Source organism: Strix aluco, chromosome 18, assembly GCF_031877795.1.
Source record: "Strix aluco isolate bStrAlu1 chromosome 18, bStrAlu1.hap1, whole genome shotgun sequence".
Taxonomy (NCBI): Eukaryota; Metazoa; Chordata; class Aves; order Strigiformes; family Strigidae; genus Strix; species Strix aluco.
The window spans coordinates 1,302,038-1,313,068 of record NC_133948.1 but is presented as its reverse complement, the minus strand read 5'-3'; the positions used below and the strand labels follow the sequence as shown (position 1 = coordinate 1,313,068).

Below are 11,031 nucleotides of genomic sequence, written 5' to 3'. Positions count from 1 at the left end.
GGGGTGGCAGGGACCCCCGAGGGCAGGCAGGACCCCCCCCAGGTCAGGCAGGGACCCCCCAGGACAGGCAGGACTGCCTGCTCCCTCCCTCCCCACCCACCCCGGCCAGGCTCTGCTGCCCACGCTGGCGTTAGCACCACGGTGACTTTTTCTTTCCCCTGACAGAAGCTATTTTTGGGTGCTGCTCTCAGGTCCCTCCCCAGCTCGGTGCCCCCCACCTCCCATCTCAGGGCTGGCAGAGTGCTCCAGGGAGCCCCGTGCCAGAGCTGCGACCCCCAGTCCTGGGGGACAACATGGGGTCCCCTCCAGCAGTGTGCCCTGGGCTGGCTCACCTCAGCCTGCAGCGGTTCCCCCGCCGCCCCCCAAATTCTGCAGGGTGCAAACTCCTGCGCTGAGGAGGGCATGAACACGTGTGTCAGGGAGGGCGCGGGTGACACACATGTGTGCAGCGAGACCATGGGCCAGGAGGGCCCCACGGTGCCATCGCCTCTCCCCAGCCGAGGCCCCGGTGACACCGTCGTGGGTATTTTTAGCGGTGACATGTGTCACCTCAGCTGCCGCTGTGGCAAGGGGGGTGGCGGGGGGGGGCCACACGCTGCTGCTGCTGCCGCTCGCTCACACGCCGCCTTCGCTCTCCGGCTCCTGGGGTCCCGCACGCCGGCAGCGCCCGGTGCCGCTGTGGGTCGGCAGCCCCCCGCGCCCACAGCCCCCCACCAGGTACGGGCACTCCGGGGGGGCCTTTGGGGTGGGGGGGTCGGGGTCAGGGTCTGAATGGAGCTTTTTGGGTGTGCTGGCAGCCGGGCCGCGGGCCCCTCGGCGGGGAGGGCTATTTTTAGGTGGGAATTCATGGTGAGAGCCGCAGCCCGGCTTCGGGGGCGGCTTCCAGCCACCGGGCTGTGCCTGGGGGGCTGCGGTGGGGACGGGGCTGGGGACCCCTCGATGGCCTCGGCTCCTGGCACCCACCGGGATGGTGGCAGCAGGAGCAAATCCCCAGCCGGCTTCTGTGTGGGGACCAGACTCAAACGGGACCACATCCTGCTCGCTGGGTGCGGGGGGACACGGAGCGGTGGTGATGGTGGCTCCCCAGCCCTTGTTGGTGCCACGCTGTGCACTTGGTCAGGGCACGGCCCCCTCTGTGCCTCAGTGTCCCCGTGTTGGAGCAGCACTGAGGGTCCAGCTCCGGGTGCAGGGTGCCCGGCCACCAGCACCGCCGGGGCTCAGGGCTCTGGCTGTGCCGTTCGGGGCCAGCTCTCCCCCACGGCCACAGAAGGCAAGTGACATTCCTCAGCCGGCTCCTGGCCGCTCCGGGCGCTCCTGCCCTTGACTGTACAAGGAGATGCGGCTGCCAGCGCGAGCGGCAGGGCCAGACGAGCCCCGACGCGCTCGGTGCATGAATGATCTCGACAGGTGAAGCCGGGCTCAGCCCAAAACGGGGCACGGGCGAGCTCCCGCGGCTGCCCTGTGCCACCCAGCCCGGGGCAGCGGGGTCCCAGCACCGCCCTGGTGCCACCAGCACCCTGTACCACCCCCTCGCCGTGCCGTGCCAGGGACTGGAGGCAGCTGCGCCCTCCCCAGCGCTGCCGAATGACCCGTCCCCTCCATTCCCTGGGCTGCCGCGCTCTAGCTGGTGCCTCGAGCTCAGACTGGGGCAATGCCCAGCAAGGTCGTGGTGCTGCTGGCCCCAGCATGGCCCCGGTAGCCCCTGGCTAACTCTCTCCTCTCTCTCCACCTTGTGCCCCCACCGTGGCCCTGTGTCTCTCCGTCCAGCACCGTCCCGCCTCGCCGCCGCCATGGCCATCTCCTCGCGCCTCGCGCTCTGGGAGCAGAAGGAAAGTCTCGGTCCAGGGTGACACCAGCAGCATTTCGGGGCTGGATGCTTCCCCAGGGACTCGGTGCCGGGTGGGGGGATGCTGCCTTGGTGTCCCCTCAGCTCCCAGCACACGCTGCTCGTGCTGTGTCCCACCCTGCCAGCTTCAGGCATCTTTTCGGCCTGAATGTTCCGGTTTGGGTGGTTTTGCCGCTGTTTGGGACACGCAGGAGTTGGCCACGTTCGGTGCTGATGCTGCTGCACGCTGGCCCGACTGGGAAAGCTCTTTGCCGTGGGAGCTGCGGGAAGTTGGGGCCAGTTTCAGCTTGTTGGGGGGGACCCGCGGGTCTGCATGTGGCCACAGCGATGCCGGGAGCCGCTGCTTGACTCGCTGCAGCCGGGACGGATTGTCCTGAGGCTGTGCCGGAGCTGTTGGGCACTGGGCAGAGCGGGCAGCACACGCCAGCGGAAACCTGGGCGCTTCTCTGCGGGGCTTTTCTTCTTGGTGCTTCTCCTCCTGCTCGCCGCAGGGTCCCCGAGCCAGCCGGGCGCTCATGGGTAGCCCACGGCTTGCGAGGTGCCCGCAGCTGGCCCAGGGGCCCGGTGCTTGGCTCTGCTGCTCATGCCAGCTCTGCCGGGGCTCCCATCGCAGTGCTGCACCCCATAACCCAGCCTCTGCTCCTGCAAACAGATACGGGACGAGGACCGGGGGCCGCCCCCGGCCGCCCCCTCCCTGCTCCTCTCAGTCATCCCCGGGGGGTTCATCAAACAGCTCGTGCGGGAGACGGAGAAGGAGGCCAAGGCGGCGAAGCTGAGGAAGGAAACCAAGGCAAGTGCGAAAGAGGAGGTGAGCAGTGCGGGGTCCCCCACAGTGCTGGGCCCGTGTCCCCATCTGTCCCCAGCCCAAAGCAGCTCCTCGGGGATGGGGGGCCCCAGCCAGGGTTTCTTTTTTTTTGCACGAGCTGGGTTGGACGGCAAGGCCGGGGCTTGCGGCGTGCCATCGGCTGCGCCAAGCTGCAGCACCGGCCTGCTGCCAGCCTTGAGCAATTAATGCCGGAGACTTCGTTAATGCGGCTTGCCTTTCCTGACTTGCCCGATTGGAAGGCGAGTAATTAAGTGGAGCGGGAGGCTCTTGGGTTCAGCTCGCTGAGTGCGGGAAGGGAAGCGCGTGGGGTGTCCCTGGGCACGGCACCGAGCGGGGACCCAGGACACGGCGGGTGGAGGGATGGGATGTGGCCAAGCGGGAGGAAGGAAGAGGAGGAGGAGGAAGATGCCACCGACTGCAACCCTGCGGCCAGGTCCAGGCAGCCTCCTGCGGCCATCGGCTGTGCCCGGAGCTGTGCTTGGCGGGGACGTCCTGCAGCAGGCTGGGGGTCCCGGGACTGGGGTCGGGTCCTTTGCCCCGTCCCGGTTGGACCCGGCTCCTCTCTTTGCTTGGCAGCCCACGGGGGAGGACGGTGAGGCCCCAGCTGGGGACACCCCCACTGCTGGCGGAGAGGTGCCCAGTGAGCGGCAGCCGCTGCCGAACGGGCTGCACACCGAGGGACAGGGGGGCCAGAGGAGCACGGCCCCCCCAGATAAGGTGCTGCCACCCGGGAGGGCTGCGCCGGGGGCCACCCCCAGCAAAGCCCCGTCCCCCACGCCCAGCCCGGCAGCGGCTGCCCCCAAAGCAGTAGAGACCCCTCGCCCGGAGGCTCCCAAGGCAGCGAAGCCGTCGTGCCCCGAGAAGAGCCCTAAGGACCCCCGGCCGGGGGGTGGCCCCCTGGCTCCAACCGCCGCACCCAGGAAGGGCCCCCAGCACTGCAGCAAGGTCCCATCAAAGGAGGGGGACGTGCCCAAAGGGACAGGCCCCCAGAGCACCAAGAAGGAGAAGGGGGCACCCCCAAGCCACGAGCAGCCCCCAGCCAAGGCGAGGGCCAAGAGGGAGCCAGGGCCAGCCGGGAAAGGGCCAGAGAAGATGAAGAAAGATGTTGGAGGTGGCAAGAAGGAGCCAAGGGAAATCAAAAAGCCCGGAAAGACTGCAAACAAGTCAGAGGGGCTCGAGGGCGAGCTGAGAGGGATCCAAGAAAAGTCAGAAGATGTGGTAAAGGAGGTGGGGAAGGCGAAGGAAGAGCTGGGAGAGCATAAAGAGGCACCAGGAGAGAGCAAAGAGATGGGCGGGAGCATGGACAAGGACCAGGTAACGTGTCCACAGACCTGCCGGGCTGTTACCCCACGTCTTGGGGCACTGGGGCTGTTTTTCTCGCTTTGTGCAGCTCTTGCTGTTGGTGTGGGCTCAGCTGGGGGCCGGGGGAAGGTGCCCCCGGGGCCAGCCAGGTGGGCAGAGGAGGGCCGGGGTGCTGGCTGGGGTGTTGCTGTCTGTGGGGCAAGTGCAGTTTGTCCAGCCCGATTTTTCTGCCAGTTCCTGCTTGATTCCCCTCTCTCCTCCCCGCAGGCTCCGAGGGACGTTTGGTACGAAGCGGAGAAGGTCTGGCTCGTCCAGCGGGATGGATTCACCCTCGGTAACTTGCCTTCCTCTGCCCTCGCTTTCCAGTACCGATAATAAGAGCTGTCTCCAGCCTGGCTGTGGGTCGGGAGCAGGGTGGGCGCCGGGTGCTGTGCTGGCACCGTGCCCACGGGTGTTGGTGGCCCCTCGGCAGCTCCTCACACCACAGCCGGCTCTGCCCGGAGCTGCCTTGGCCCTGTCGCGCCGTTGGGGCTCATGGGCCTCTCCTTGCAGCCACGCAGCTGAAGCCGGACGTGGGGACGCCCGAGCTGCCGTCGGGGAGGGTGAGGGTGCGCCGGGAGGCGGACGGCAGCGTCACCGAGGTGGACGAGGACAGCGTGCAGCGGGTGAGCCCCCTCCTCGGTTTTGGCTGGCGTGGGGGTGGCCGCCCTCCCCGCAGTGCCCAGGCAGGATTAGACCCGCGCAGCCCCGGTGCTCGGGCCGTCGTCGCAGGGTGCCGGCGGGGTCTGGCACAGCCCGTGCCGTGACGGCAGAGCTGGAGGGGGGGTCTGGCGCTCTCTCCCTGCAGACCAACCCCCCCAGCCTGGACTACGCCGACGATCTGTCCGCGCTCATCAGCCTCAATGAGTGCAGCGCCCTGCACACGCTGCAGCAGCGCTACCAGGCCCGGCTCCCCTGCACCTACGCTGGGCCCGGCCTAGTGGCCATTAGGCCCAGCTTCGTAGCCAGCGGCACCTCGGGGAAGGTGAGTGGGGTGACCGTGGGGCGGCCGGGATCTCCCATGGGAAGCGGTCACCGACCCCCGTGGGGACAGTGGCGGAGGGCGCCGGGCGCTGCGGTGCCGGCAGGTGGCACCGTGGGACCGTCACAGCGCGGGTGCGGGGGGACACGCGGGACCGGGGATGCTCAGGGCCAAGGATGATCTGGGGGATATTCTGGGGGGCACTCGGGGCTGGGGATGCTCTGGGGGGACACTCGGGGCTGGGGATGCTCTAAGGACACTCGGGACCAGGGATGCTCGGGGCTGGGGATGCTCTGGGAGAGGCTTGGTGCTAGGGTGACTCTGAGGGATGCTTGGGGACAGGGATGCTCTGGGGACACTCAGGACCAGGGATGCTTTTAGCTGGGCACTGCTCCCAGCACAGAATTTTTCATGGTTGACAGGAAAAAATTGCCACTGCACCCCCTGAGGAGTTCAGGGGTGCTGGGGCTGGGGAGGGAATGGGCCTGGGGTGCTGCCTGGGAGCTCTCGCTGATGAGCAAGCCGGAGCGAGTCCCCAACCCTCCCTCCGGCGCTGGTGTGGTGAGGCCAGGCTGGCCGGGGTGGGCAGCGATTCCCCCTTCCCCTGGGGAGAAACCATTGCCCTGAGCGTGACCCGTCTTCAGGATTTTCTCTCCAAGGAGCCCGTTTTGGGATGTGCCCCCCACTCTCTCCCTGCCCACAGGCCTTCAAGGGGAAGCGGGACAGCACAGCCCCCCACGTGTGCTCGGTGGCACAGCGAGCCTACAGGACCCTGCTGCTGCGGCGGCAGGATCAGGCCATCGTGGTGCTGGGGCGCAGCGGTGCTGGGAGGACCACGTGCTGCCGGAGCGCTCTGGAGTATCTGGTGGGGACAGCGGGCAGCGTGGATGGCAGCGTCTCAGGTACGGGGTCAGGCAGCCCCGGCAGCCGCTCGCCCTCCCGTCCCAGCCCCAACAGATTTGTTATTTTGGTAAAAACCCCAGTAAGCCCCAGAAAGGACTCACGTGTGCGCTTGGGGCAGCGCTTCTCCCGTCTGATCGAGTTACTGGTGACGTGGGGGGAAGCGCCGTGAAGCAATCGGTGGCTTTAGAGGGCAGGTTTGGATTCCCGAGCTCTGGGTACACCATGCTCCCGCACACGGCTGACGAATGGCCCGGAGCAGGGTGGCACGTCCCCCCCCAGCCCAGCACACGTGTCCTTGCAGTGCTGGATGCCAACCCCGAGCCCCACCAGTGCTCTGGGTCCCTGTGTGCTGGGACAGACCGGCGGGGGGGGCAGGCAGAGGTGCAGGCAGGAGGTTTGCAGCCCTGAGGCTGCGCTGGAGCGGGTCTGGCTCTCTCCCGGTGAGCAACGCAGCGATGCAGGGCTGCAGGGGGGCTCAGGGCGGGGGCCGGTGCTGGTTTTGCAGTGGAGAAGATCCAGGCGATGTTCACGGTCCTGGGAGCCTTCGGGTCAGTGACCACCAGCCACAGCAGCAGCTCCACGCGCTTCTCCATGGTCCTGTCACTGGATTTCAGTGCCACCGGCCGGATAACTGCTGCTCACCTCCAGGTACCCCACGGGCCTGGAGAGACGGGGGGGGGGGCTGTGGCTCAAACTAGGGGTCCTCGGGATGGGGGTGAATAGACCCTGCGCCGTCCTTCCCATCAGGCTGGGCGTGAGGGGAGTGATGCTCCGCTGCTGCTTCTGGACCCAAAATGCCCCAAACAGCAGCTGAGCGGGAGCTCTGTCAGCCCCCCGCAGCCCGTCACCCCCTCCCCTGGCAGGGAGCACAGGACAGCGCTGGAATGAAAAGTTTATGAGGAAATGTATAATTCAGCATTTAATTAGCAGCACCTTACACGTCGGCCTGCAGCAGAAGCCTCTGAGGGCTTTTAGCACCACTTTAATCAGAGCTGCCCGTGCCCACGGGCCTCGTGTGATGGAGGAGGGGGCTTGAGCTGGTGTCTGCGTCTGGGGGACACCAGGGCCCCCCTGTGCTGCCCTTTCACTGCCCCGGGGCTGGCAGGGAGCCGATGGCCCGGCGTGGCCGTCCTTGGGCAGGAGTGGGACCGTGCCCCTGGGAGCATCTGCTCTCCAGACCGTGGTACCCTCCTGGGATGGGACAATGGGGGGGGGGATCCCAGCTCTGCAGGGACTTGTTCCTGGCGTCAGTGCTGGCATTGAACAGCCTTGACGAGGCTGGAGGCAGATCAAGGCTTGTCTCAAGCCCAGGCAGTGGCTTGTCCAGAGACTGTAGTGTCTTTGCTAGGGCCACCACACTGCCCAGGCCTCGGGAGGCGGGGAGGGACCGCGGGCGTTGCACCCACGAGGTGAAATGTTGCCCCTTGGTGCCTGCCTGGGGCAGGGTTCAGCTCTTGCTTGCACACCCAGCAGCACGCAGCCTCCGAAGGCCCTGCGAGGAGAAACCCAGCCCCTCCTTGACAGCTCCCAGTAGCATCCCCCCATCTCCGGGTGCCACTGTCCCCCCTCTTCCCTGTGTGCCTGGATGCCCTGACACACTGGCCACCCTGCCCGCACCGAGGGGCTGCCCCTGCCTGCGCGCTGGGGGCTGGGGGCTGCCGCTCAGCCTTGCCTCCCCTCCCTCCCCAGACCATGCTGCTGGAGAGGAACCGCGTCACCCAGCAGCCCCACGGAGAGAGCAGTTTCAACGTCTTCCCCCTGATGCTGGCAGGGCTGGATGCGGCACACAGGTAGGTGCGGGGCTCCCAAGGCACCGGCCGGCTCTGCTTCGTGCCTGGCTGCTCGGCTGAGGGGTACCCCACTGCCCAGGGGCTCCCCCATGATTTATACCCAAGTTTGCTCCAGCAGTTTGGTTTTTGAGATCCCTCTGATAAGAGATCGTGACGGTGATCACATTAGTGATGCTGCAGCTATTTTTATACATTTCTATATTAGACATTTTCTAGGAAACAGGGGTGTTTTCTGGTGCTTTTTACGCCCCTTCACTAAAACTGCAATTGGGTTGATCAGATGAGACAGAGGCCCCTTTCCCTGCTCACTTCTGGCTTTCCCCACAAGCTGTGTGTCCCCCGGCCGTCTGGTGCTGGCTCCATCCCTCTGCCTGGGGCAGAGCCACGGAGCTTTTCCCACCGAGGCCGCTCGGACATGGCTGTAAAGGCAAAGGGGCTCTGCAGGTGCAGAGACCCTCCCCGAGGAGAGGGCAGGGGCTTTGGGGGGTGCTGGGGGCAGGAGGGAGCTCGAGTCTCATTTTCTGTTACCTCATTCCAGGACAATGCTGCACTTGCACCAGGTGGCTGAGAGCAACTCCTTTGGGATCAAGCCGTTCTCAAAGGTAGGGAGAAATGCCGGGGATGGTGCCACCATTCTGGGCACATGGAGGAAGGGAGCAAATATCGGGGTGTGAGGAAGGGTCTGCCGAAACAGCCTCCAGCACCCCTCCGACGGCGCCGTGGGAGCGGGGGACCCAGCAACCCCTGGTAGTTCCCTACGGCAGGAGCTCCTGGGGGGGGCAAGCGCATCCTTCGGAGGGCCCAGAAGGTGATTTTTAAGGGGCTAAAAGTACCGCAGCTGATTTCCAGCACCAGCTCCTTAGTCTGAGGCGTTTGCGAAGGCCAGGCAGATTGCCCATGAGCCAAAGCGCTGGGCTGAACGCAGCAATTGGCAGTTACATCATCTACTGATGAATCCAATATTCAACGTTCATTAGGGAGCTCCTGCTCCGGTCCGGCCGCCAAAGGAATCGGCCGTTCGAGCAGCAGCTCTCACGGGGAGCACAGCGAGCTACTGCGGGGCCTCCCCCTGCGGGTACAGCAGCAGATTTGGGTTCAGAGATGGGGTTTTACCCTCCTTTCGCAGCCCCCGATTCCTGTGGGTCCCCCATCCCAGCACAGAGGGTTTTCCCGCTGGGATACGGAGGGTCGGCAGGAGCCGGGCAGCGTCTCTTCAGCCCAGGGAGTGGGAGCTCTGCAAAGGAGACGAGATGAGCGTTGTCTCTGCCACTGCTTCTCCTCCTTCCCCGCAGCACGTGCGTGTCCCTGATCAGCCGGGCTCGGCTGTTCGGTTCAGCGTGGCACTGTGGGGCTGTCCAAGGAGCACCGGGGATGCTGGGGGTGGGGGCGTGGAAGCATGAACCACCCAAAAGGTTTGGTTAGGGTTGGCATTTGGGGGAATTTGTCAGATTTTCCTTTTTGAACTGAGCTCTGGTTGCTGAGAGTGAAAAATCTGATTAGCGGTTTCCCAACCCTCATCCCCGCAGCCTGTGGGGATGGAGAACCCTTGCTGTGACACCAGTGTCACAAGTATTTGGGGTATTTGTTTGAATTTGGGGAAATCGCAGGCCTCAGCTGTGTTTCCTCATCGGCAGCCGCCCCGCAGGCCTCGGCACCGGGATCCTTTAGCCCAGGCGGGCCGGTCCTTGCCAAGACAGGGATGCTGCACGCCGGAGCCCACGTGCGGTGTCTGGCCCCCGGGGCCTCATATGTCTGCACAGAACAGCCTCCATTCAGAGGGAAGAAAGCCCTAATTTTGCAGTGGGGCTACATTTGCAAAAAAAATATAAATTGCAGGAGTCCTGGCCAGGGCTGCTGTGGTTGGAGGTGGGCAGATGAGGTCTGCTCCTGGCTGGAGGCTGTGCTGCTGCCCAGCACACCCCTGGGTGGGGTGTTTAGTGAGATAGAAATGGTCGATCTCCAGCTGCTGTTTAACATCTCTAGACACTCCTGAAGTGGGAATTTTGTGTAGTCGTAGGATGAGAAGACGTACCCAGGCTTGCTCTGAACACCAGGCTCTCGAGGAACCTGCCAGGGGCTTCTCCCACTGCTGTCCAAACTGTTCCTAGGGTCTCTTTTTGTCTTCTCCTTGCTGGCCACCTGGTTTTCACATGCCCTTTTGCCTTCCCGCCGTGTGTATCCCCCTGTGCCCAGTGCCTGGGGTGCTCTGGCAGAGGCCGTGACCTTTCCCTTCCCGTCTCTTTCCGCCTGCAGCCCGAGGAGAAGCAGAAAGCCTCGGCGGCCTTCGCCCAGCTCCGGGCTGCCATGGCCACGCTGGGCATCACGGCGGAGGAGCAGGCGGCCGTCTGGCGCATCTTGGCCGGCATCTACCACCTGGGAGCTGCCGGCGCCTGTAAAGGTACGGGGAGCTCCTGCCCCTCCTTTCCTTAGACCTCATCTTGGGGCCGGGGGGTTAGAGGGGGGCAAGGGAGCTCGTCCCCGCGGCGCGCGGTGCTCAGGAGGGAGGCGTGCGGGAGGGATGCTCACCCAGAGGCTGTGGCACGGGCGGTGGCTCCGAGCCCTTCATTGCCCACGGAGGAGCTGGGCGATGCTGCCTCCTGCCCCATGGGGGCTTCTGGAGCGGGTCTGTCCCCCGGCCATGTGCGGGGCTGCCAGGTGTCACCCCACGCCAGCTCTGGGGAGGGACCAGGGGGAGGTAACGCGCTGGGGCACGTTGACTCCGATGACTCTGCGGCGGGACGGTTTCAGGTAACGATAACTTTATCATCCCCTGAGTGTGTAATACAGTAGCTGAATTACAGTAGGATGAGTCTGGATGAAGATTGTATTTATAAAGACTTTGTTAATACAGGCATATAGAAATTGCCTTACCCCTTATAAATTATTTTAAGATGTGCTCTAACCCATTTTAGAGACAGCCACATTGATTTACACACTTCAATTTATGAGGACTGCATAAAGGCTGCTATAAACTAAGCCACAGACATTTATAAATGTCTCTGCAACATGTCATAACACATCTTATGGTAATTTATGCCATTAATCATTTATTAATTATTTTAAAAGGATGAATGCTGTCATCACTTACAGTGAGTCCTCTTTCTCCTTCTCTCTGGTGTTCTCTTTCCCCATCTCCATCTCCCCTAATGCCCTTCCAACTTATAAAAAATGACCCTGCTCTCTCAGGCTGAAGTGTGTGATAAGGCTTTTGGCCAAAAAGAAAAAAAAAGGAAGTCCTTCTGCCTTGAGAGTTTTCAGGAGAGCCGATTTTGGAGATGCGTCTCATTTCAAGAGGGCCCAGCTCAAAGGCGATGGAGGGACAGGCACTGTGTGGGCCACGGAG

General features: G+C 64.1%; 1 protein-coding gene across 3 annotated transcripts in view; it reads left to right on the top strand.

Moving 5' to 3' along the window:
• Positions 1 to 626: 626 nt before the first annotated feature.
• Positions 627 to 11,031, top strand: part of MYO18B (myosin XVIIIB) — a 70,588-nt gene continuing 60,183 nt past the window's right edge. For 2 of the 3 annotated variants that reach the window (XM_074844241.1, XM_074844240.1), the window contains exons 1-12: positions 627 to 717; positions 1,768 to 1,829; positions 2,499 to 2,654; positions 3,249 to 3,986; positions 4,242 to 4,308; positions 4,527 to 4,639; positions 4,822 to 4,998; positions 5,699 to 5,897; positions 6,404 to 6,546; positions 7,588 to 7,688; positions 8,227 to 8,290; positions 9,942 to 10,086. In XM_074844241.1, the coding sequence (XP_074700342.1) occupies positions 1,791 to 1,829; positions 2,499 to 2,654; positions 3,249 to 3,986; positions 4,242 to 4,308; positions 4,527 to 4,639; positions 4,822 to 4,998; positions 5,699 to 5,897; positions 6,404 to 6,546; positions 7,588 to 7,688; positions 8,227 to 8,290; positions 9,942 to 10,086 (1,942 nt within the window). In that variant the 5' untranslated portion in view covers positions 627 to 717; positions 1,768 to 1,790. The remainder of the gene's footprint in view (positions 718 to 1,767; positions 1,830 to 2,498; positions 2,655 to 3,248; positions 3,987 to 4,241; positions 4,309 to 4,526; positions 4,640 to 4,821; positions 4,999 to 5,698; positions 5,898 to 6,403; positions 6,547 to 7,587; positions 7,689 to 8,226; positions 8,291 to 9,941; positions 10,087 to 11,031) is intronic. The other variant, XM_074844242.1, reaches the window with a different exon arrangement.